Source organism: Poecile atricapillus, chromosome 27 (assembly GCF_030490865.1).
Source record: "Poecile atricapillus isolate bPoeAtr1 chromosome 27, bPoeAtr1.hap1, whole genome shotgun sequence".
Taxonomy (NCBI): Eukaryota; Metazoa; Chordata; class Aves; order Passeriformes; family Paridae; genus Poecile; species Poecile atricapillus.
In genome coordinates, this window is record NC_081275.1 from 4,895,266 (window position 1) to 4,918,810 (window position 23,545).

General features: G+C 46.6%; 1 protein-coding gene across 8 annotated transcripts in view; it reads right to left on the reverse strand.

Moving 5' to 3' along the window:
• The window catches only part of MAP3K14 (mitogen-activated protein kinase kinase kinase 14), a 28,926-nt gene extending 6,026 nt beyond the window's left edge, over positions 1–22,900 (reverse strand). For 6 of the 8 annotated variants that reach the window (XR_009279671.1, XR_009279669.1, XR_009279668.1 and 3 more), the window contains exons 1-13: positions 22,775–22,900; positions 14,140–14,412; positions 13,530–13,599; positions 11,140–11,350; positions 10,429–11,025; positions 9,240–9,377; positions 6,974–7,103; positions 6,157–6,288; positions 5,636–5,740; positions 3,447–3,610; positions 2,947–3,097; positions 1,990–2,340; positions 675–781 (exon numbers count right to left, since the gene is read on the reverse strand). Coding sequence is in view for 3 of the 8 variants with exons in the window: in XM_058857947.1 (XP_058713930.1) it covers positions 675–781; positions 1,990–2,340; positions 2,947–3,097; positions 3,447–3,610; positions 5,636–5,740; positions 6,157–6,288; positions 6,974–7,103; positions 9,240–9,377; positions 10,429–11,025; positions 11,140–11,350; positions 13,530–13,599; positions 14,140–14,392 (2,409 nt within the window). In the remaining 5 variants the exon portion in view is untranslated. Of the gene's footprint in view, positions 1–674; positions 782–1,989; positions 2,341–2,946; positions 3,098–3,446; positions 3,611–5,635; positions 5,741–6,156; positions 6,289–6,973; positions 7,104–9,239; positions 9,378–10,428; positions 11,026–11,139; positions 11,351–13,529; positions 13,600–14,139; positions 14,413–22,770 lie in introns of all 8 variants that reach the window. The other 2 variants (XM_058857949.1, XM_058857948.1) reach the window with 2 other exon arrangements.
• Between the last annotated feature and the right edge of the window lie 645 nt (positions 22,901–23,545).

Sequence of the window (23,545 nt, forward strand, 5' to 3'; positions counted from 1 at the left end):
CCTGCAGATGCCAGGATGCACAAATTTGGGTCTCAATGTCTTTGAAAACTGTGATCGAAGGGCTTTTGTCCTTCCCTGGTCCAACAAGGCTTACTCAGTGCTCCTCACTGATATTCCTTACCTTAGGAACACCAGAGAGAGCAAACCAATCTAACTGAAATAGGTATTTAAATAACTAGGACTATGTACTCATTAGTATCAATGGGTTAAAATAAGTTAATGGAGAATAGATCCATAGGCTGGGAATATCCAAGATTTGGTTTGTTTTCCTGTCCTACTCTCCTGGTCTTTCCCTAAACCTCCCACTGGTGGTCATGACCAGGAAGAAGACCCTGCACAGCTGCTTGGTGCAGTTCCTACTTCCATCACTGCTTCCCCAGCTCCCTTCTCCTGCAGGCAAGGTTGAGGCAGCTGAGATTTCTGCATCCACACACTTGAAACTTCTGGGGAGGACAGAGCACAGCAGAGCCTCGGGAGGAAAGGATCCACGCTGGACAGGGAACCAAAGCACAGCTGCAACCCTCAGCACCCCACTGGGCATGAGGAAAGCATTTGCTCCCCAGCAAATCTGGTGTCAGAAAGCAGCAGCAAAAGTGAGAAATTCCAGATTTCCACTGGTCACAGCTTCCAGTTTTCCTGAGACCAGTCAGCCACCCCCATCCATCCCCACTCACCTTCTCACTGGCATCTGACACAAAGGGGCTGTCGATGCTGAGGCATGAAAGCATTTGCTCTTGCTCTTCCAGAGAGTAAGGCTGGGAAAGGCTGTTCAGAAACAGTTCTGCAGCAAAAGGAAGAGAAGGGAGACATTTCCAGTGTTTCCTTTCATGCCTCCCTGTTCTAATCACAGCTCTGCAATTAATATCCAAAGCTTCTTCAGGAGTATTAATGAACATTCGTATTGGTGCAGCAGAACCCAACACACAACTCTGCCTTGCAGAGGCCACAGCCAGCACTGTGACACAGGGAAACTGAGCCAAGAGGAGATGATTGTGCAACAACATGCAAAACAGCATCCAAATTTACCAGTTCTTGCCCATAATGTCTCCTGTGAGATGTCACTCTAGATCTATCCACATTATCAAGGAAAGGTCAAACTCATGTACTCAGCTCTCACAAGTATCTGGATGTTTGTACTCCCTTATCTGGATACAAGTACTTACAAATACTGCAAATATTGCTGATAATATCCAGATATCCCATACATAACCAGCTCTTACAATGCTGCTGGGACCCAAAGCCATTTGAAAAAGAAGCTGCCCATCAGCAACCCATAAAATTCCTCATTCCTCAGTTTCCTGACACAGTTACAATTCAAATAACTTTCCTCCTAACTAGAAGCTTTCAATTCATTCAAAAAGACTTGAAAATATAGGAGGAAAAAAAAGGTGAAATGTAGAGTTATACTGGGGCAATGAAACTGGACAAATCACTGATTTCCACACTGAATTTACTGCTGCCTTTCAAAATCTGGATTGTTGTTGTAACCAAATTCCTTGGCTGATGGCTGTAGGAAAAACAGTTGCAGGCTGATTTTAACTGCACTGCTTTGCTTGACATCTGTCATTCCCCTATTTTATCCTGGTTTACCTTAATTAAAAAAAAAAAAAAAAAAAAGTTTGAGCCTAAAATTCTAGATGAAGTTGGAATTCTGACACTGTTTACACAGTGCCAAGAAGCACAAGCCTGAAACAGGCTGTTTACTAAGAGATTCCTGCACCTCTCTCAGAAGGTTCCCCCCTGTTCAGGGGGAAGGAAATTCTGTTCACTGCCTTTGTGGCACATTTAATTGGTTAAGAACTATTAGTTTTGGTAGTCTGAAGAAAGGTTGAGCAATTTGTGTAACGAGAAAGGAACTATGAGCAAAATGACATCCAAGCTGAAAACCCAAAAATAACTGTCAACAAGCCAACAGAAAGCAGCTGTATTTTTATCCTGCTCTCAAGCAAAAAAAAAAAAGCTGAATTCCTCCCCCAGCCCAGTGCTCACCAATTTCCAGCTGCTGAAGTTCTTGCTCTGAAATGGTTGTGGCTCTTTCCATGTGGCTGCAGCTCTTCAGGGGCAGAGGAGTCGAGGAGAGAGGTGGGGGGTCACAGGTCTCAGGTAACTCCTTGCCCTCATTCCAGTGGCTTCCCTCAACCTCCTCTGTTTGCTGCAGAGATGGAGGTGGTGGGACTGGGCTGGCACAGGAAACTTTGACTGACAGTTTTGGGTCAGAACCAGTCTCAGAAACTGGGCTCACTGTAGGGGACAGGGATGTCTGTGCACTGTTTTCTTTGTTCAAAGATAAATGTCTGGGCTCTCTGTATTCACCTTTCCAGGGGCTTCTCACACCTCCCACTACAAAAAACAAAAAGGATACAAACATTATCAAATAAAGCAATAAAAGAAGGAAAAGTTTTTCTTTGCTATAGGAATTTTTGAAGTGTATTTGCTGTAAAATGCCCAGCTTCTTCAAAAGATAAAATCAGATCACCTCCACAAATTCTTGCTGTATTACAGAACCACTCAGAAGGATTAAGTTGAAATAAATTAGTGAGGGTGTCAGGGGCAATACTGAACCACAGGCATGAGTTACAGCTAAGGATGTAATAAACCTCTGCTTGCAGTTGTGCTGCACACCAGGCTCTTCAGGACAGGAGCCCAGGCACAGCACCTGAGCAAAGCCACAGAGAGCTCACCTCCTTCAGCAGAGAAGAGCATGTGACAGCACACAGGAAATTAGCATTAGGAATTAGCATTTATTTGGGTGACAAACACTCGGCTGCAGGCAAAAGCCATCAACCCAAAATACACATCAATACTGTGCAAATGATATTAAATTATATAAATGATACTGGACAATAAAACAGACTGGTGCTTCCCAAAAGAACAGCACCAGCAACTCTCTCAGTGGGAATATGAAGGTTCATAACTGAACCATCAGTTACATCAGGACATTGCTACCTTCCTCGAGTGCCACACAGGTCTTAGTTTTGAGCTCTGATGCAGATGCCCTGTGCAGAGGCTCCTTCTCCAGCCCCAGCTTAATAATCTCAGCAGTGAGAGGGTTGCAGGAAGGTGGAATTTCCCTCAGAGGAGGCGGCTCTTTAGCGATCTGTGTAACAAACAGGAAGTGAAAGAGGTTAGACCAGAGAGGCTTAATTTGATTTCAGGAAAGTTCTTCCCACCCCAACAGCATTTCCAACTGAAATGGAAGCATTAAGTGAGACCTGAACAGTAATTTTATTACAGCTGAATGGCTCAAAAGTCACCCCAAGCAGGGTATGGAAGAACAGTCCAAGCAGAGCAGGCATGGAGAACATTCAGCTCCCAAAGCAAGGCTGGCATGCTGTCAGATGCCCAGCTGGCTCCCAGCCATCCACCCGAGGCGAGTGCTCCCTGGCCAGCATAACAAGCTCTGGCAGCTCACCTGCCTGGTGCTGCAGAGAGGCTGGGTCACTCACCTTCAGGCACAGAGGGTGGTTGTAGTACTGGGTCCAGGGGTGGCAGCCATTGAGCATGTGCAGCATCATACAGCAGCTGCTCCACACATCCACCTTGGAGTCACAGCGCTTCCCCATCACCACCTCCGGGGCCATGTGGGTCTCTGTGCCAGGCACGTAGTTCCCTAAAACCACCCAGGAGAAAACTCACTGCATGCAGGCAAGAAAACTGCTCCAGTGCCACTGGTAGGAGGCCTAAGGCAGAATCCCTCTCTTTTCAGCTAAAGAGACATGTCAATGTCATGGTGGCAGCTAGCCCATAGCTGCCAAATAAATTTGGCTATACTGGACTCTTAAGGAGGTGTGGGGTGGATGCACACTCCCCCTCAGAAGTTTTGGGTGCTCTCATGTTCTCATATTTTTCAATAAATTTACAACATAACCTAGCAAGCTGACAGCTTGTTGGAAACAGATCAACAATGGTGGGACAGTCTGCCCATCACCCTACTCAAAATCCAAAACTCAAATGTCTGGAAGACATCAGTGATAGAAATATGTGTGTTTTTAATTGAAACAGTTTTGAGTGGAATTGTTTATTGTTTATAGTGTTAAGTTGTAACATTGTAGCTTCTGAACAGTTAACCTGTGACATGCCAGCCTGAAGGACTGTGACATGGGTGGTTTTCCCCTAACAGCTCCTAGATGTGAATGCTGCAGCTCCAGTGATACATGGAGCACACTTCTGGCTGGAGGAGCTACGTTTGTCAAATTGAGTGGAAAGCCTCATTCAAATTAAAATCATGTTATCTTTGTTGTCCTATCTGCAAGGCACCTGCAGAAGATAACAAAGAACACTTGTAATTTTTTTTACAATATAACTGAAAGGGTGAATTGTCACACTGGCAGCTAGACTGTAGCTGCCAAATAATTTGGCCATATCAGACCCCCAAACTCAACAAGCCTAGAAGTAAAACAAGCCCTGGGATGGGGCAGGGATGGGTTGGATTCTAACCCAAGCAGGGACCTCAGCCAATCATGTTCAATCCAGAAAGCAGACACAGCACAGGTCAAGGAGCTGGGTGATGCTAAAACCTCGACCAAGGAGTTGTCCAGACCTGGGGGGGTTTGCACTCACTATATGAGAAGGTTCAGAACAATAGAACAGGCTGTTGTTTTATTAAACAGTTCAAACTCTGAGAGTTTGTGTTGTTCCTGTCTCCAACAAATGACCCTGTGTAATATGTCAGCTTCATAGAGTGGTTTGGGTGGGAAGGGACATTAAAGCCCATCCAGTACCAAGCCCTGCCATGGACAGGGACACCTTCCACCGTCCCAGGGTGCTCCAAGCCTCATCAAACCTGGCCTTGGACACTTCCAGGGACCCAGGGGCAGCCACAGCCTCTCTGGACAGCCTAGGCCAGGGCCTCCCCACCCTCACAGGGAAGAACTTCTCCCCAATATCCCATCTGACCCTGCCCCCTTACAGTGGGAAGCCATTTCCCCTTGCCCTGTCCTTCCTGGCCATTGTCCCAAGTCCCTCTCCAGCTCTCTTGGAACCCCTTTAGGCACTGGAAGGGGCTTTGAGGTCTGCTCTGAGCCTTCTCCAGGCTGAACAATCTGAGCTCTCCCAGCTTTTCTCCATAGTGGAGGGACTCCACCCTAACCCAAAAAGCAGCATTGTGTGTTTTTAGAACCTGTTCCCTCTCAGACCCATCCCTTATACACAGAACAGGGATTAAACTTCCCTTCCAAGCAAATCTGGGAGGCAAAACATGAGCTTGACTTTAGAAAACGTACCCTTCTCTTTCAACAACTGCATGAAGAAGCACAGTTAAGTTTAATTGTCAAAAAAAAAGGAATTTTGCCTTAGTGGAGGTCAGGACTCTTCCCCACTATTTAGTGAGGTTACCTGACAAGTCAGAGTAGGATTTTAAAGTTCCAGTGTGGTTTCTTGCAGGAACAAAACACTGGATGCAGCATACTGACATAATCTTACAAAAACCCTTCTAGCCTGGGAGATAAGGACCATCTCCTCCCAAATTTCATTTCATTTTGGCTGGCAGTGGGATGCCTCACAGTAATAACAATGAACCCTGAGCAATGCTCAGCCTGGAAAACGCAGCTGCTTGCAAATCAGCCACATGTAAATGTTCACAAGAAAGAATGAGTCAGAAGGGCAATTCTTCAGAAGAGCAGCAGCAAAGCCTCACCTGTGACCAAGCACTTTCCCAGCCCGTCTGGGTGCAGGTGAGCAGAGTGGCCAAAGTCACACAGGAGGGCCCTGCTCCCATCGTCCGACAGCAGCACGTTCTCCGCTGCCAACGAGAAGGGTTCCATTAGTCTCCTCTGGATTAGGAGATGGGAAAAACAGTCAAAAGCACACAGAATGACAGTTTTTTAAGCCCAAGAGATTTATTTCTCCTGTCAATGGCTTAAGCAAGTACAGAGCTGTCATTATCTCTTACAAACTACCAATTACCCTGGAGATTCTTATAGCCCAGTGGTGGGGCAGCCTGGGCAAGCAGCCTGGCAGACCCATGGGGTGATAAGAAGAGGTGACAAATATGATATTCTCAGCAGTCTAGAACCAGGGGAAACTATTTCAAACATAGATCTGAAAATCTAGTAAGTAGATCCCATAACTTTAGTAAGTAATCCCTTAATTTAATCTCCAAGAAGTTTGCCACTTCTAAGCAAAGGGAGGAACAAGGTACTTCAAACACCTTCCTACCTTTGACATCTCCATGGAGAATGTTTTGAGCATGAAGATACTCCAGACCCTCTAACACCTGGCCCAGGTAGCTGAGGGCTCTGTCCTCTGGCAGGCAGCCACTCTGTTTAATGAGCTGCCCTAATGAGCCACCTAGAAAGGAATCCAGGGAGTCCACATTAGCTTATCTTTAAATTCTCCCCAGCATCATTAACATTCCTGGTTGTTTCCATTGAAAAAAAAATAGATTTTCCAGGTCTGACAGCACTTATCTTCCACACATGGCTCTGTTCCTTTTGTTTATTCCCAGAGTTTTTGCTGCCCAGAAAAGAAGGCCTTGTTAATATGCTTTTTTGTTCAGTGTCATTTTAATAGTTGCTTTGGAGCAAAAGCAACTGCTCTGTGAATAAGAGAACAGTTCTAGGTGTTACTGGGTCTGCATTTCTAGGTGTTACTGACCACCAGCTCTTTCTTCACAGCCTGTTTTCCATGGTTCTGGGCAGAAACAGAGCTCCAGGCAATGCAATCATCTAGGCTTGCTTAGACAACAAGCATCCCCTTTTCCAGGGCAAGTGCTCCACTGAAGCCCTGCAAATCAACAGGAAGCACAAGCCAGCCCCAGCCGTGTTTTACTGTGAAAAAGAGACACCTTGAACTGGAGTGAGGCAGGACTGGGAATTATTTTCCCCACAGCGAGCCCATTGCAGGGATTACACACACCAGGAATATTCTGGATGCATTGAGGAACCAACAGATTCATATTGGGGCAGGAGGAAGAGGAGGTCAATGTGCACTGGACAGTGCCAGTGGCGCTTCCATGGTGCTGTCCCCTGCTCACCCTCCATCAGCTTCATGAAGATGGTGACCCAGGGGCCCTCCTTGACGGCGCCGTACAGGGGCACCACGCTGGGGCTCGTCACGGCCGCGCACGTCGTCAGCTCCTCGGCACGGAAGTGTTCCACCTGCACCTATGGAAACAGGGAGGCACTGAGCAAATCCTGGGAGGGATCCTCACACAACCATCCCTCTCTGGTGGCTGTGTGACAGCAGAGGCACAAGATGGGTTCATTGGGTTTTATGGTCTTAGAGGTCTTTTCCAAACTTAATTCTGTGACCCTCCCTAACAGAACTCAGGGAGTGCAGCAAGAAGTGAGAACACTTGGGGTGATAAACCCTGAATGTCTAAGGGAAGTGAAAATTCATCACAAGAGATCACTGCCAGCTTGCAGTAACTCCAGATTACAGCTGAGGATAGGTACTCTTCAGGAGGAAGGTAATTTCTGTCTCAGTAAGAAAGATAATTTGGACAACTGAACATTCTGCTTTTATGAAAGAGAGGGAAAATAAAACCCTGGGGATGGTGCACAACTTGGCAAAAATTCAGCTCTCCCAAACAGGAGGGAATATAAAATATGTCCACAAGCAGTGATCTACATGATCACCTTGTTAGGTGGTGCTCATCCTGCAAATGGTTAAAGAAAAACTTTATTCACTAAGTTCAGCCAAAGTAAATAAAACAAGAATTTGCTGAAGTCCAGAAGGAAAACATGAGTCATGAAGATTCTGGTGGGAAAAAGATGCATCATGTTTCTTCTCTGTCAGCAATCTGGCTATAGCTGGTTTTCTTTCATCTCAAGAATTTGGAGAGCAGGTGCTTCCAGCACCAAGTCTGGTGAAAGAAGGTGAGGTAGTGCCCTCCTGTCACAGGGAGGCAAAGCAGGAACTGGAGACAGTTCCTCATGGGAAATTAAATAGAGCAGAGAAAATGTCCAATTTGCATGTTAGAACTCTCTGCTTTCAGAGTGTGAGCCAAGAAAATGCATTTCTGATATAATGAAGCATCATTTATCCTTCAGTAATTAGGGGGGAAAATGACATTTTGAAAGACTTCAGCTTCTCCTACTTTCATGTTTCCCTTTTCAGCACAACCACCCTCCTTCCTGAAAATACACCCCACAAGGAACAGCTATTTCTCCCAAGACTGTGGATTTGCCAAATGGATAATACATTTAAATAGCTACACACTGACAGGAAACAGGCTGGTTGTGTCAGCAAAATATTTCACACCTGAACTGTGAGGATGCAGAATAGGAATTCATTTTCTATGTGCTAGAAAGATGTTTGTTTCTACAGCTGAATGGTTATGAAATGGTTAAATTAATACACACACTAGCTTATCTTGCCACTTACATCTTACCACAGGGAGCACAGCAAGCTGGGCCCAGTGTAAATGGAGGAAAATGAACATTTTAAACTGAAAAAGTTACAGTTCTTTTTGCACAAAATATTTTTGTACTCAAGGCAAACACTTCCCACATGAAATTTTCTAGTGAAGTAATGTGAGAAACATCAGTTCACAGGGGTGATGAAACTATTCAAGTGTAAGTTCAAATAAAATAGTTTACATTTTCCTCATCTCCTTGCATTATCCCTCTGTCTGCATCTCTGAGGCCCCCACAGCAGCCCCCAAATCAATGCCCTGATCCAAATTATATTCCACACACTTCCTACATCATGTGACAATGGCATATCCTGGAGTACAATAGATTATAGTGCCAACTTCTGGAAAAACACACATCCTTTGCTGCATCTGGAACAGCATCACCTCAGAACAATGTGCCAACATTGCTGACACTGAGGAGATGAAAGCTCCGTTTTCAGAGCCTACTGACTGCCTCGGGTTTTTCCTACTTTATTCCTTTTTCAATGGGGAAATAAATACCTGCCATGTAAGCATTTACACCAGACATGGTTTGAGATAAGAATAGTCAGATAACAGACAACCCACACGGCTGTTGCTCCCCTGCAGTCACTCACAATCATTCAGAAATCTCTACTCTTGCCTCAGCATCCAGGATCCCTTTCAGCACACTTTAAAGCCAAATGAGCTTATTTCTGGCTGCTGAGCTTGGCCCCTGTGCACATACAGGTCCTCCATCTGCTCCTCTCTCTGCCAGTACCCTGAAGTTTTTCCTTGGAAAACAGCAGCACTTCACTGTGACTGTACAACAAGGCCCTAAAGAGGACCTGGGAAAAGATTTCTCTCTGTGTGCTTGATTTGTCTCTGGTCTTGCCAGGACCCCCATTCTCTCACACAGAATTACCTTCTTGGCAGCACACTGAAATCCTGTCTGCTTGTCCTCTATCTTGTACACTTCCCCAAAAGAGCCAATGCCCAAGGAACCATGGCACTTTGTCCAGTGAACCTCTTCTCGGTACTCGTAATCCACTGGCTTCAACTTCTGCAAGTCCAAAGAGAAAAGATGAAGGAAGGAAAGAGACACTTAAATGTGGAGCTGCATGGACAGTGATCAACATTCTCAGAAGCAGCACAAGGACAGATACCACAGCACTCTCTAGAAATCCCAATCACAGCCCCATCTCTAGAAATCCCAGTACAAGATTACTTCTGCAACAGGCTGGAGATGAAACCATGCAGGATCAGCCTACTTGATTTCTGTGGGCTCTGTTGGTCCTAAACAAGTGCACCCCAGAGTTGTAAAGAAAGGCTGCCAGGATTTGGATGGCTTTGGAGCTCTGTGTTCCTCCCTTCTCATGCAGGACCTAACTACAAAGCTGAATCCTACAACTAACCCAGGCTGCTGTGACTAAATGCAGACACTGTGCTAAAGCTTTTCTGCAGTCAGTAGATGGAGACTCTGCCGTAGGTGTCAGTGTGAACACGTTCAGGCAGGTAAGGGACACCTTGAAATCCACAGATCATACTGACAGGGTCACACTGACCCCAGGGAAGTCCTCCAAGAGGACTTCAAGGTGTTGAGAGAGAACTGAATTCAGAAGAAGTGAATCATGTCCCTAGGATACAAATTTCTGTGCCTGTGGGATGCTGGGGATGCTGCAAGGGACACTGCAGGAGCTGCTGGTCCCAGCAGAGGCACAGACTGGTCTCCTGCACCTCCCCTTCTACCCAGCCCTGGTTTCTGTCACACTCCAGCTCATCCAGAGCCAATAAATATTGCAGCCTGGCTGAACGGACTGGGCTCTTCCCCAGCAAACAGAGGACATGGCTGAAGACTGACTAAGCACAGAAGCACTGCTCAGAGACAGGTGTGTGTGTCTGGTGACTGAGCACAGCACAGAGCCAGCACTCTGAGACAGGCAGGGCTTTAATTCCTGCAGAAAACAACTCTGCATTGTTATCTGGCAGCTTCAACCAGACCCAGAACCACTCAGAAATCACAGTTCTAGAAGCAAGCACGTGGATGCAGATTATCCCTCTCCCAAAGCCCAGGAGAAACTGTGCCTCCCACACCCCAGTGTGGCTCAGATCACCTCGTTCAGCAGCACGCCTTCATTTTCACTCGCTTCATGGAATTGTTCCTTCAGCTCCAGCCCACCTCCTCTCCACGTCTTGGCCAGGCTGGCTAAATTTTGTGGTTCACCAAAACTCACGCTTCCCTTCAAGGCATCTACCAAATATTCTTCCACAGAAAGCTTGTCTGAACTGGTTTGCACAGACTGGTTGATGTATTTGGTGAAATTATATTCTAAGTTTAGGCCAGATAAGCGACTGTCTTGATAGTTGAGGTCACCATGGAAGTATGTGTCCAGAGCATTGTGCTTCATGGCATGGAGAGGATTATCCACAAGTGGGAAATGGGGGGGAAGGATGTTGTAGGGAAAAGGATGGAGAGTCTCAGGCTGGGGAACAGTGTCTCTCTGTTTCCAAACATGATTAAGGCACTGAATAGGGCTGATCAGCTTGTGCAGTTCAGTTTTGTATTGGCTCCTTGGGGAATGGAGTTTGCCGGTGGACAAAGGAGCATGAGCACACTTCTCAAAAGACAGTGGATCGTAGCCCAAGTCTTTGTTAAATTCAGGAACCCAAAAACTGTTTCTGTAAAGAGTACTTTGGTGGGATTCATCCTCCTAGAAAACAAAACCAAACAGCTGAGCAGGAACCTCAGTATAGACACCAAAATTCACCCAGGAGCTGTTCAGAGTTTGCAGGGACCGTACAAAAGGATGGTTGAAGATTCTCACCTGGACAGGAATTGGGGTGCAGCTCTCCTGTTCTGGAGTTCTTGGACTTCTCCTGCCAGCAGCCACAGGTTGTCCTTTCAGCTTGGATCTTTTCTTGTGCCGTTTCTTCTTGGCCCTGCCCCGGTGCCTCCCTCGCCAGGTGGGCGCCATCCTGCCCTCCGTGGCATGGGCCACATTGTTGGGGATGTGATCGAGGCTGTCCGAGCGGCTGCTGGAAACCAGAACACAGCAGGGCTCTGAGATGGGACAGTGCAAACACAGCTCAGGTGACACCTCTGACCCACAGAAAGAGAATTAGCAACTCTGCTAACTCAACAAAGAACTAAAACACAACTTCTTGCCTTCTAATAGGGTTAAGTTCAAGGTCCAGGCAGAGCAGCACCTCTGGCATTGTATAAAATAAATGGTGGGATGTGGGAGAAACAAAACATTAAAGTGTCCCAGGGCTTACAAATTCTGGAACAACAAGACTGGAATGTACAGTCACTGAATGGTTTGGGTTGGAAGGGACCTTAAAGTCCATCCAGTGCCACCCCTGCTATGGCAGGAACACCCTCCCCTGTCCCAGGCTGCTCCAGCCCCAATGTCCAGCCTGGCCTTGGGCACTGCCAGGGATCCAGGGGCAGCCCCAGCTGCTCTGGGCACCCTGTGCCAGGGCCTGCCCACCCTGCCAGGGAACAATTCCTGCCCAATATCCCATCCAGCCCTGCCCTCTGGCAGTGGGAAGCCATTCCCTGTGTCCTGTCACTCCAGCTCCTTTGTCCATGTCCCTCTCCAGCTTTCTTTTATGTCTCTTTTTTGGACATAGCAAAGTAGAGGGAAAAGCACAGCATGTCTCCAGGCTGCTCGGAGACAGTTTGTGGTTGATTTCTAGTGAACACAGAGATGATGTATAAACACAGTCTATTTTAAAAAAATATTAAAATTAATAAATGTGTTCATAATATCAGTGCCTGCTCTAATATGAAAAAAAGAGCTTTGCACAGAGAAGAGAGATGACTAAGTGCACTTGAATAAAACAGCTTCAAAAAACCAAAACGTGCTGCCTTGTAAAGCTCAATACTACAACATGTTTTTTAGGAATACACAACACTCCAGCTGGGGTCAGCACAAAGGGATGAACTCTCATGGGGGATATTTGCCTGCAGTTACTCAGGGGCAGAAAGAGATGGTCTCTAAGGTTCCTTTCAATTCAAACCATTCTGTGATTCTGTGACCCAATACCAATCATAGCAGTTAGATTTTTCAAATTAAACTTTAAGAGAAAACAGGACTTTTGATCTTCAAATGAAGCAATTGTTCCATTGACTCGGAACAGCTCTGATACATTCCTCTGCCTTTCCTGATCAGTGATGCAGAGCACAGCCACTATCTCCATCTTTTCCTGATGTTTGAGTGCTAAAAGATGCCATAAGTAAAGTTCTGGCATCAAGGCATCAGCCTGAACACACAGCTGGTATGCATCCCAGAAAACCCCAGATCCCACATAAAACCCCTCAGAAATGGGTCACTTTGCACTTCTTCAGATGGTTCATGGGACCACATCATAAAGCCACTGGGCAGTGTCAAACCACACATCCCACAAGGTGTCTGAAGCCATCAGGAAACAGGCAGCACCTAATTCTGTACCCCAGTCACCCATTTCAGGGTGCTGGGACTGCCTGACAAGGTTGCAGTGCATAAGAAAGTTCCAGTATGTGCCCCAGCTGGAAGATATTCCTCATGAAGAACAAGCAGCTCACTCCCAGGTGACTCCAGAAAACCAGTTCCCAGAAAACCAGACCTCCACTTGTCCATCACAAGTGTCACTGTCCCTTTTACCACTTCCAGCTTCTCTGTGTTCACAACTTCTGTTGTTGATGCTGACATTAAGCAAAGGTTCTCTCATCCCCTTTTATCCTTCCAAGAAATTAAGCTGTTCCCTTTTCTGAAGACTCCTTCTAGCAGCAGCCCAGGTTTCACACAGCTTTTCAGCAGATGGTGTAACAGTTTCAAAAGCATCAACACAGCTCAGTTAAAAAAGACTGAAAATTTCTCCTTGGATCCTTCTACTTCAAGCCTATGAACCTTAAAAAAATCAGTAATTTCAAAACAAATTTGACCATCAAGAAACAGAGGCAGAAGGCTACAAGGGCAGCAAATCTGCAGACATTGACAATAAGACAATTCAAGCAGTTTCAAGTGGTTTGTGCCTAAACTTGTATTTTTTCCTGACAGGAAGATGTTTTGGGAAAGACACATTCTTACCAGGCCTTAGACTGAAGAGCTAATTCCAACAGGAGTGCTTTTGGAAAAATATTTTAAGTGCAGAGAGCCAGGGTGCTTTGGAACAAGGGCAAGTCAGCAGACACAACAGTGAAGAGGGGTGTTTGTATTAAGAGGTCTCTCACCTGTAACGTTTACTGTGGGCAATAAAGGATCTCTCTGATAAAGTGGGGCTGAACTCCTGACTGTTTTCACCTGTGTGAAAAAAAAAAACAGGATCATCACTTGTCTTAAACCAGGTAAAGTCTCTCCTAGTAACAACTGGACTTAAGCAGCTCTGCCACTGTGCTAAATGAGTGATCCAGACAATCACTGCACAGTCATGTCACACCGCCCACACTACATTCTTCCTCCCCCACAATTAGGAGGCTCCCAGTATCTCCTGATCCCTCAGCTCTTTATGACAGCTTTACTTTGGTTTCCTCCTCTTTATCCCCTCTTTTAAACACCTTTCAGAAGTCAGCTAAGAACAGGTGACACAGAACACAAATCTGGTTGAGGTGCACGGGCTTCATGCTGGTCTTTTATTTATGCTTTATTCAGTGGATGCTGCCACATTATTATGAGATTTCATGAGCTTCCTAAATAGAGTCTGGGATGTGTCATCAGCTCCACCCCACTTGGGATTACAAATAGATGTGGTCTCAGCTCTCCAGGAGTGCCAAGGGAGTGAAATCTCATCCCTCTTTACACATTCCTTTTTCTCAATGAAGCGCAGCCCGCCCTGCTACTCACATTCTGCTTGGGCAATAATAGAAATTGATGCACAGCCTCCTTCTGTTTCTTCTTTTGCTGTTCCTTTGGTGATTACATCATTCAGGATTTTCCACTGACTGTGAAAGATGACCTTCTTTGAATCTTCTACTTTGCAAACACTGCTCTGCTTTTCACTCACTGTCTCCTTCAGCCCCTTGGCAGCTGTGAGCTCCTTTTTGTGCTTGACGGCTGGATCAGGAGCTCCCTGGCATTCAATTCCCATCACTGCCATTTCCCAGCTTCAGAGAGACACTGAGCAAGAACAGAAAAACAAAACATTTGTCAAAATACTTCACAGACAGAAGCAGCTTCAGGTTTACGAGAATCAGGAGGCTCCTGAAGGTATCAGATTAATAAATAACTCAAATCAAGGTCCTGTTCTGAAGCCAGCGCTCTGAGCTGGAGAAGAACCCAGTGCCAGTCCTCCATTTCTGACTTGGACCACTGAAGATCTGAATAGTCAACATTCTCATGACTGAAAATATGCAACCACATAGGTTGCAGAGAAATTGAATTCTTGGTATATCCCCTAAACTATAAACAGCAAAACCAAGGAGAAGAAGGAACTCCCATATCACTAAACAGGAAGAATATTCATCCCCAAAAAAAGGGAAAAAGGGAAGACATGAAAGTTCTCCTAGAGTGCACCTGCAGGGAATTACACTTGCTCTCACAGCACATGAATGGCCATAAACCCAGCTAATTCCCTTTTCCCCTGTGCTCAGTCATCCTCAAAGCCATTTCTCATTCTCCCTCAATGAAGCCAGGCTCGACAGCCAACCTGCCCATCCACAGATCCTCCCTCACCCCTTCCTTCCTCTACATCACCAACACCTCCTGCAATCCTTGCTCAAACCCATCAGAAGTGCAGCTCCTACAGAGTGCAGGATCCATGGAAGTTGGTGTTGGATAGAGGACAGTGATGGTGCTGGAACAGATCTCTCTGCCTGAGAGCTGGGGAGGGGATCAGCCCAGGCTGTGAGCTGTGGAACACAAATGGAGCTCCAAACAAGTCCCAGCACAGGCCAAACCTTGACCAACTGGCAGCACAGGGGAACGTGGAAGGGAGCTGGGGATGGAAAGGGAGAAGCATAAACCAGCAAGGAAGCAAAGCACTGAGGTACTGATGGGAATATCCAGGGGTGAAAATCAGCAAAGTGGAGAGTGGAGAGTTCCCTACAGCATGAGCCCCTGGGGAACACAGCTTTGGTGTAGCCCCTGATCCCCTCACCTTGGATTCTGGAGAAGCTGAACCAGTTGATTTCCTACAAAAAGAATGTGCAGAGATCCCTTCTTTGTGCCAGTCCTCCCATAATACATGTATAAAACCTTAAAATTAACATTTCCACCCTTAAATGGAAGTTCAGAAACCTTGGGCCATATACACAGCTGTTAAGTACCACAAACCAGGATAGGACAAGGAGGGACACTTTAACAGAGGCCAGGAAAACAGATATCAGCACTATTACAGGAGCACTCCTTGAGGCTCATCAACTTCAATCTGCACAAATCTTTCTTCTTCTTTTTTTTTCTTTCTTTTTCTTTCTTTTTCCCTTTTTTTTTTCCTTTTTTCCCACCTTGAGCCTGGGGCAGCAGGACATTTATTCCAACAGGCTCCTGGCAACAGAGATGACTCAGGAAAATGACAAAATGAGTGGGTGCTCCATGCCTGAAGGACCACCAAGGAAAAGGGGAGGCATTTGGGAGCCAAGTGCATGAACCTTGGTGCTGTGAGTCACCTAACAACCTGGCAGGTATACAAGGAAAGTCAACAATGACCACATTCAGCGGCCAAACAGAGAACAGCTGCTGTGCAAAAGAAGTGCTGATGACAGTATCCCACTCATTACAGCCGTCCCGCTCCCTCTCCTCTACAGAAATTATGTCAATTCTCAGTGCTGTAAAATAATCCCTTGGAGCAGCAGGAGCAGAGCTTGCCAGATGACTAACCCAGTCACCAGTGACCAAACTGACAAGTTCAGAGTTATTTTTATCCTCACTCTCTCCTGACTTGCATTAACTCTGTCTCTCCTTGCCCTCCCCTCACCTTCAAGGTCCTTCAGCACAAACGAATCCTCATCGCCAAAATGATATAATTCTACAAGTCCCTCCTTGGCTGAGTCAAAGGAGAACAGAGAGAGGGGAGAAACAAAACTCCAAGTCCTTGTTGCCCTCTGAAACAGCAAAGAATAACAAGGAAATATAACTGAGATTAAAGTCAATAAAGCTCTACCTGACTTGCAGACTCAAAGAGACCGAGGCAGCAATTGTGAGCAACGGCCTCGACCCAGGCAGAGCTCAGGCAGTTTAATGTGTGACTCAGGTCTGTGGGGCTGTGCAGGACCAGAACCTGCACACCCAGCCTCGTTTAACTGTTGCTGCACAATTTTCAGTCCTTGGAAAAGTTAAATGCCAACTATTTTTATGGTGTGTACAGCAAAGCATGGCGGGCAGAAGCTGTGATTAAAAATAAGCAATCATAACTTTTAAATAGTTTTTGAAATGTAACTTCTGCCTGGAGAAAAGGAGGCTCAGGGGAGACTTCTATTGCCCTCTACAGTTTCCTGACAGGAGGTTGAAGCCAGCTGAGGGTCGGGCTCTGCTCCCAGGAAACAAGAGACAGGACAATAGGAAACAGCCTCAAGTTGTGTCAGGGGAGGTTCAAGTTGTATATTGGGAAAATTTCTTCACTGAAAGACTGGTCAGGCATAGGAATGGGCTGGCCAGGGCAGTGCTGGAGTCCACATCCCTGTTCAAAAGCCAAGCAGACATGGCACCTCATGGTATGGCTTAGTGGGCATGGTGGGATTTGGTTGAATGTTGGACTGAATGACCTTGGAGGTCTTTTCCAACCTCAGTGATTCTGTGATTCAGAACTGAACAGGCCTGACTCATCTCTGTGCATGTGGAGGGGGCAAAGAGGTGCAAAGAGCTCCTGAGTCCCATTAATTCAGACACAGGCACTTGGTGTCAGGCCAGACCCACCCCACAGCCCTTCTCAGGGAGTTCTAGATAAAAGGGACCCTGGGGAGCAGCAAACAGGTACCTGAGGATCCACAGGAAGCCCAGTAAGAGCAGGATTTACCCCCATGAGCCCCATGTGGCTCCCCTGCCTGTTTATGTGCTCCAGGATGAGCTTCCTGTACCAACACAAGGCACAGATGAGCAGCATGAGGAGCTTCATGTTCCTGAGCTGGAGGGTGCTCGTGTTCTACCCAGAAATGCTACTCTGGTTTTCAAAACCTCCTCTTCCTCAGCCAGCTCACTTAGATATAGCTGCAATTCTTGATTTCCATATTCTGGACTTTCTTCCTTCTGTGGACCATGTGATGGGCTCGTTATTTTCAAGGCAGAAAGGGGAAGTCAGGTAATGAAGCAGGAGATAAGAGTGGATAGTGCACTCCTAACTCACAACAGGCTTTTGATACCAGCTTAAAGCCTGTTTGCTCCTTATCTTCACTAAGAGTTTACTCACCTTGGGTTAACTAATGTTAGTTCCCACTGCTGTAAAACAGAAAGTGTGTTTTTACAGAATGAAAGCCAAACAGTCTCAGTTGTGCTGTGAAGGCACCGCTCCGATGGCAACTCCTCCCTCAGCTAATGTGTGGGAGAAACTAAAATACCGGATAAGGTCACCTGAGACTTTAGGGGAGTCAGAATTAACAAGATATTCAAACATTATTAATGTAAGAGATAACCACGTGCTTTCTGCTCCTTTAAAACCTCCTCCCTCCTTCTCTAAACAAGTCCCTCTTCAGCTCTCCCATCTCAACTGGAAGATGTTTGGAGCAGGGACCTTAAAAAAGCATTTCTGTGTTTCATGAAATGTTGTGAGAAAAACTCAGAGCTGGACAAGAGCCATACAAACATCTCCACAGCAAACCATAACTTGGGATCCTGCTTGGTGTGCCTGCCTCCAATCCCCCTGGACAATGACTTTGGGGAGAATTTCAGTTAAAGCTTTGTGGACCAGCCCATACATTTGGTCAAAAAAGACTTGGGAAAGAGCTCTATAATATATGTAAGACTTCCTAAGTCAACTTCACAGAATGGAGATTTCTTCTCATCTGAGTGTACCCTTTCAGCAGCAGCTTCACACTAACATTTAGTTTGAAAGAAAGAAGATAAAAAATTATGTTGTCTCAGTGAGGTTTCCCACTTCCTTATGGAGAGGAGTTCTGTGCACAGAGCACTAACTCAGGTTGCCTTTGCAGCTGCTCTTGGTTTGATCAAACACAAGGAGCATTTTTAGCCATGTTGCTTTGCTGACCACCACAACAAAGCAAGAGCTGGGAAGAGCCAGGAATTTCTGCATCACTAGAGCAGGGAATGTCAACTGAGAACACCACACACCTTTTGGGGACCTTCCAGTCCTAACAGCTGTCAGTGAGTATGGCAGAAAGTGCCAAGTCTACAGCCAAAAGAACCTACACAGGGTATTAGCTGCAAAATCCTTGTGCAAAACCACCAAACCTTGTCAAGGAACAGGTTCTTCCAAAGGAAAAATAAGATACATTATACTTGTTACATGGATGGATCACATTAAAAATCTGGTCTGGGGCCAAAGACATGTATGTATATATATATATTTTATATACATACTTTATATATATGTATGTATGTATGTGTGTAAGGATTCAAGGCCAGGCTGGACAGGGCTTGGAGCAACCTGGGCTAGGGGAAGGTGTCCCTGTCCATGGCAGGGGGTGAAACTGGATGAACTCTAAGGTCTCTTCCAACCCAAACCATTCCATAATTGTTGTACAACCCCTTCAGACCCCAGACACCACTGCCCTCCATCCCTGCCTCCTCTCAGCCTGGATGCCACCCATGGGCTCCCCTGCCTGCCCACGTTTCAGATGGAACTGAAATTCAGACAGTTCCGGTTTTGGCCCAGGCAGTTGAAGGCCTGTTACTGCAGTCCAGGCCTGGGGTGGAGATTTAAACTGCTCAGAGCTGTCAGCAGGACAAGTTTCAGTTTGTGTCAGAAGAGACTTAAAAACTAGTTGTAGCACTCAACAGCTCCCTGACCTCAACACACACTTAATGCTGCTTTAAGTGAACATGTCTAAGGGGGAAAAAAAAGAAAAAGATAAAAGAAGAAGAAAAGAAAAAAAAATAGGAAAGAAAGAAAAGAAAAAAAAAAAGAAAAAAAAAGAGAGACTTCCCTTGTGTATCTAAGAGCTCCAAAGTGAAAATAAATAGAATGCCTGACTGATTAAAATCCTGGTGAGTCAGAGCAGCAGTTGCTATTCCAGGGAGCTCTCAGCCTTCACCTCTCCTTCGATAACCACTGTGACCCATCTGACCATTCCAAAGGCTCCTGCACATCCCCTCTTGTCCCTCTCATGTGTATCCACAGATTTACCTGAGGAGCACCAGGGAAAGCTAAGAACCTTCTCCCCAAAGCACCACAAACTCCCTGTTTGAAGCACTGCACTATCAGCCCTATGTATGAGCACATCACATTACAAACGATACGCAGTGTGTAAACATGTTCTTTAAAGTGGTTTGATAGTAAATACTCCCAAATCCTGTTTCAGCCACTGGTGTTGCTTACTGTAAACATCAGGATAATGAGCCTGAGTTGTTTTTTTTAGTTGCCAGACATTAAGATATTGCAATAGTTTGGTTACAAAATCTGCAGGAAAATATTTGACTTGGTTTAATTATCAGCAGATTTCTAAAAGCACCCAAACACACCTTTATCCTCATTTCCTCGAGGACAGCCCGAGCACAGCTCACCCCTGAACAAAGATATGAACACCACCACTTGCCCAGAGTTTACAAACACCACCACAAGCCCATTCACTCGAAGAATGCCCAGTTTTCCCCAACCCCTTTGTAAACAAGGAGAACAGAAATAATCAGGACAAACTTCAGCCTGATAAGGATTTGCTTCCCAGCTGTTTTCACACAGCTGAGGCCACTGCTTAACAACATCCTGGCTTTGACAACTCACTTGTGAAGTTATTTCCTAAATAAAGCACCTAAAGGGACAACTTCCACCAACCACCACAGACACACCTGAAAATCAATTCTGCCCAAGCAGGTGGAGCCAGGCTGCCACCAGTTGTTACTTTGTGCTGCTTTGTGGCTTTACATTTCAATCATATTTATAAAATCCATGTAAATCTATGGGGAAGGAGTAGGGCTGGGGTGCCAGGCAAAACCAACCTAAAAATTTAGTTAAATTTAGTATAGATAAAAGCAGTTCTACATTATGTTGGGGTCTGAGGCACAGAGTGTGTGCCCTTATCTCTGATACCTGGCTCTAATATCCAAGAACACACTGAATTTCATATAACACCATGAAAACAACTGTTAAATAGAAAAGCTAAAAATGTGAGTGTGTAAATTAGAGAGTTTTCTTAAGTCTCTGAGTGAAAAAGTTAAAGTTTAGAGTTTAAACTAATTTAGAGAACAAAAAACAAGATAGAAGATTTAAAATGTTATCCCTTGTCCTTCATCTTTCTTCTTCATCTTCTTCATCTTCTCCTTCTAAAAATTCTTAATAATAGTAAATAATTAAATAAAAAATGCTGCAGTACAGCACACAAGTGTTAAATCATTGTCACTAAAAAAATAATTAACGTATCTATTGTTAATTGAGTAAAAATAAGTATAAAAATAAAAAACTGCGTATTTCAAAGCCATTTTGTACCATTCAAACCAATTTAAGCCAAGCGATAGTGAGTTAAACTTGAATAGAAAATCTAAAAAAAAACCTGCCAAGTCATTTAATAATATATTAATAAACACAAAAACCAAGAACCTAACGAGCCTTTAAAGTATTCTTCCTAACACAAAACTAAAATAAACGAAACTCCCTGTGAAAGAGTATCCCAAAAAAAAATCAGCCCTGAAAAAACCAAGATCCAGCAACACATTATCCTAATTTATGATTGGTCCTGCCAATTCAGTTGTGATAATTTCACACTATAAATTAAAATATGAACTGATTGGGATGATTTCTAACTGTCCAGCCTGAGCAGACTCTCACGAGACAAGCTCCCATGTGAACTGTGGAACAGAACCACCTTTAGGCAAGACAAGGTCCATGTTCTTCAGGGCCCTGGTGTCACTAAACTGTGATCAGCAAAGCCCAGTCTCCTACAGACACAATTCCCATGTATCTGTCCCTGCTCCTGGTCCCTCCACGCATCATCATCTCCCTCTCCCAGCATCTCCAGACTCTTTCCTAACTCAGGGCTCTTTTACTCCCAGCCAGCTGCTCATCTCAGACCCTGGGAATCTTTCTGTCCTCCAGGTCTCAATCCCTCTGTCTCCACCAACACACTTGACACTTGCCAGCAAAGTTCAAAAGTCACAGAAGGAAAGCTGATTTATTGTCACTTCACCTCCATCCTCTTGGCAATTATATTAATAATTCAGCACCTCATCACTGCTACAGAGCTCAGCTCTACCCCCTCCCATTCAGCACGGAAAGAAGACTCAGGACAGACTCATTAACTTCAAGTTCATTAACTCCAGTGGTGTTGGATCAGGTCCCACAAACCCTTTAGATTTTCAGTTATGTTTGTTTGTTATGCTCCTTCACAGCACTCTACAAGATTCAGTCTCTTAATACAGTTAAAATTTAATAGTTAATAGCAAGTGACTCATTCCCAAGGAATCCGGTGGCCATGCCAATAACAGATTTCAACTGAGGTAAAATGCTATAAAGCAGCTCACTACAGACACACTCAATTCAACTATTCTTATCACTAATGTCACAGCATAGAAGCGCGAGTTATTACTCATAAAAGCGTTTAGAAAGCCAGTTGAAAAAGAAATTCAGACTTTGTTTATAGGTGCTGGTTTCAGACTGCTGTGTCGTACATGTGCGGAGCACTCAACACACGTTCCTAGTGTAAGCAGTTAAAGCTGACAGGAAGCATCTGAGATCAACCACAGCAGCAACTTATTAATCAGCAAAGAAACATTTTAACCTTTTTCCACAGGGGGTGGGGGGGGAAGAGAGAGAGAATTAGGCATTTAGTTGTGTCAAAGAAACGCTCGGAGTGAAAAGGACGGAGTGGTTCAGGTGAATGAAGGTCTGGCTCGGTTGTGTTGTGATGAGCTGAGCTCATCCCTGCCTCCTTCTCCCCTCTCCAGGGATCAGCGAAGCCCCTGCACCGGGAGCCCGCGGAAGCGGGAGCTCAGGGGCTGAGGGGCACCAGGAGATCAGAAAGCCGGGTGATCGCGGGCACCAGGAGATCAGAAAGCCGGGTGATCGCGGGCACCAGGAGATCAGAAAGCCGGGTGATCGCGGGCACCAGGAGATCAGAAAGCCGGGTGATCGCGGGCACCAGGAGCTCGGGGCACCGGGAGCCGCAGACTCGAGAAGGTGCCGGGCAGCGCAGTGACATCCACGCTCCGAACACACACACACAAAGCACTGCTGCGGGAGCGGCTGCAGCGGCGCCCGGAGAGCCCAGCGGCCTTTCGGAGCCCCCTGGCTCGGCCGGGGCTCCTCACACGCTGCTCCCGCCGGCAGCCGCGGAAGCTCCGCCAGGCCCTACCGGGCAGATGCACCCCGCAGCTCCCGGACCGAACGCCGCACCCCGGACTCGGATCCCGCCTCCGCAGCGGTGGCCGGGCCCGCACCTACCGCTCCGGCACGGTTCGGCTCAGCCCGGTCCAGCCCGGTCCGATTCTGCTCAGCTCGCCCGGCACAGCCCGGCGCGGCCCCTCAGGCCTCCTCGGCAGCTCCCGCTCACTGACAGGCGGCGCCCAGCGGCAGCCCCACCCCCTGTCTCCGCACAGCCAATCACCGCCGCATGTCACCGCATGGCACCGCCCCTCCCGCCTCAGCTCCCAATCAGCGCGCGGTTCTTGCCTCGGCTCCGCCCCCCGATGCTGCCCCGGCCGGCTGGGTTTCCCAGAAGTGGGCGGGGCTTTCTGCCGAGCAGGCCCCACCCCGCGGCTTCTCCAGGCGCCGTCGCGCTGCGCATGCGCGTTTGGGTATGAGGGCGGGGTACGGGACGGCCGCCGGTCCCCTCACGATCGTCCGCCATGTTGGCTGTGACTCCGGCCGGTCTCGGACCCCGCCGGGTCTCTCGGTTCCTTCAGGCAGGGGGCGACAGGCGTGTTGAGGCCACCTCGGAGCCCCCTCGGAGGTACCTCGGTGCCGCAGTAGCGCGTTTTCCCTGTCAGCAGCCGCTCCAGAGACTCTCCCATTACATTGCCGTTGCCTCCGGAAGCTGAGACTTTCTACTGATTCGATTTTTTTTTTCCTTGTCTAAAACTCCGTCTCCCTTTCCCGGTGAAGTGGCAAGGGAAGGGCCGCAGGATTATGTCCCCCCATTGCCGGCGCTCCTCCGGCCATGGGAAGTGGGAAGTGTCAGTCCTGCTGGGGGGAGATTTTCGAGTAGTGTAAGTT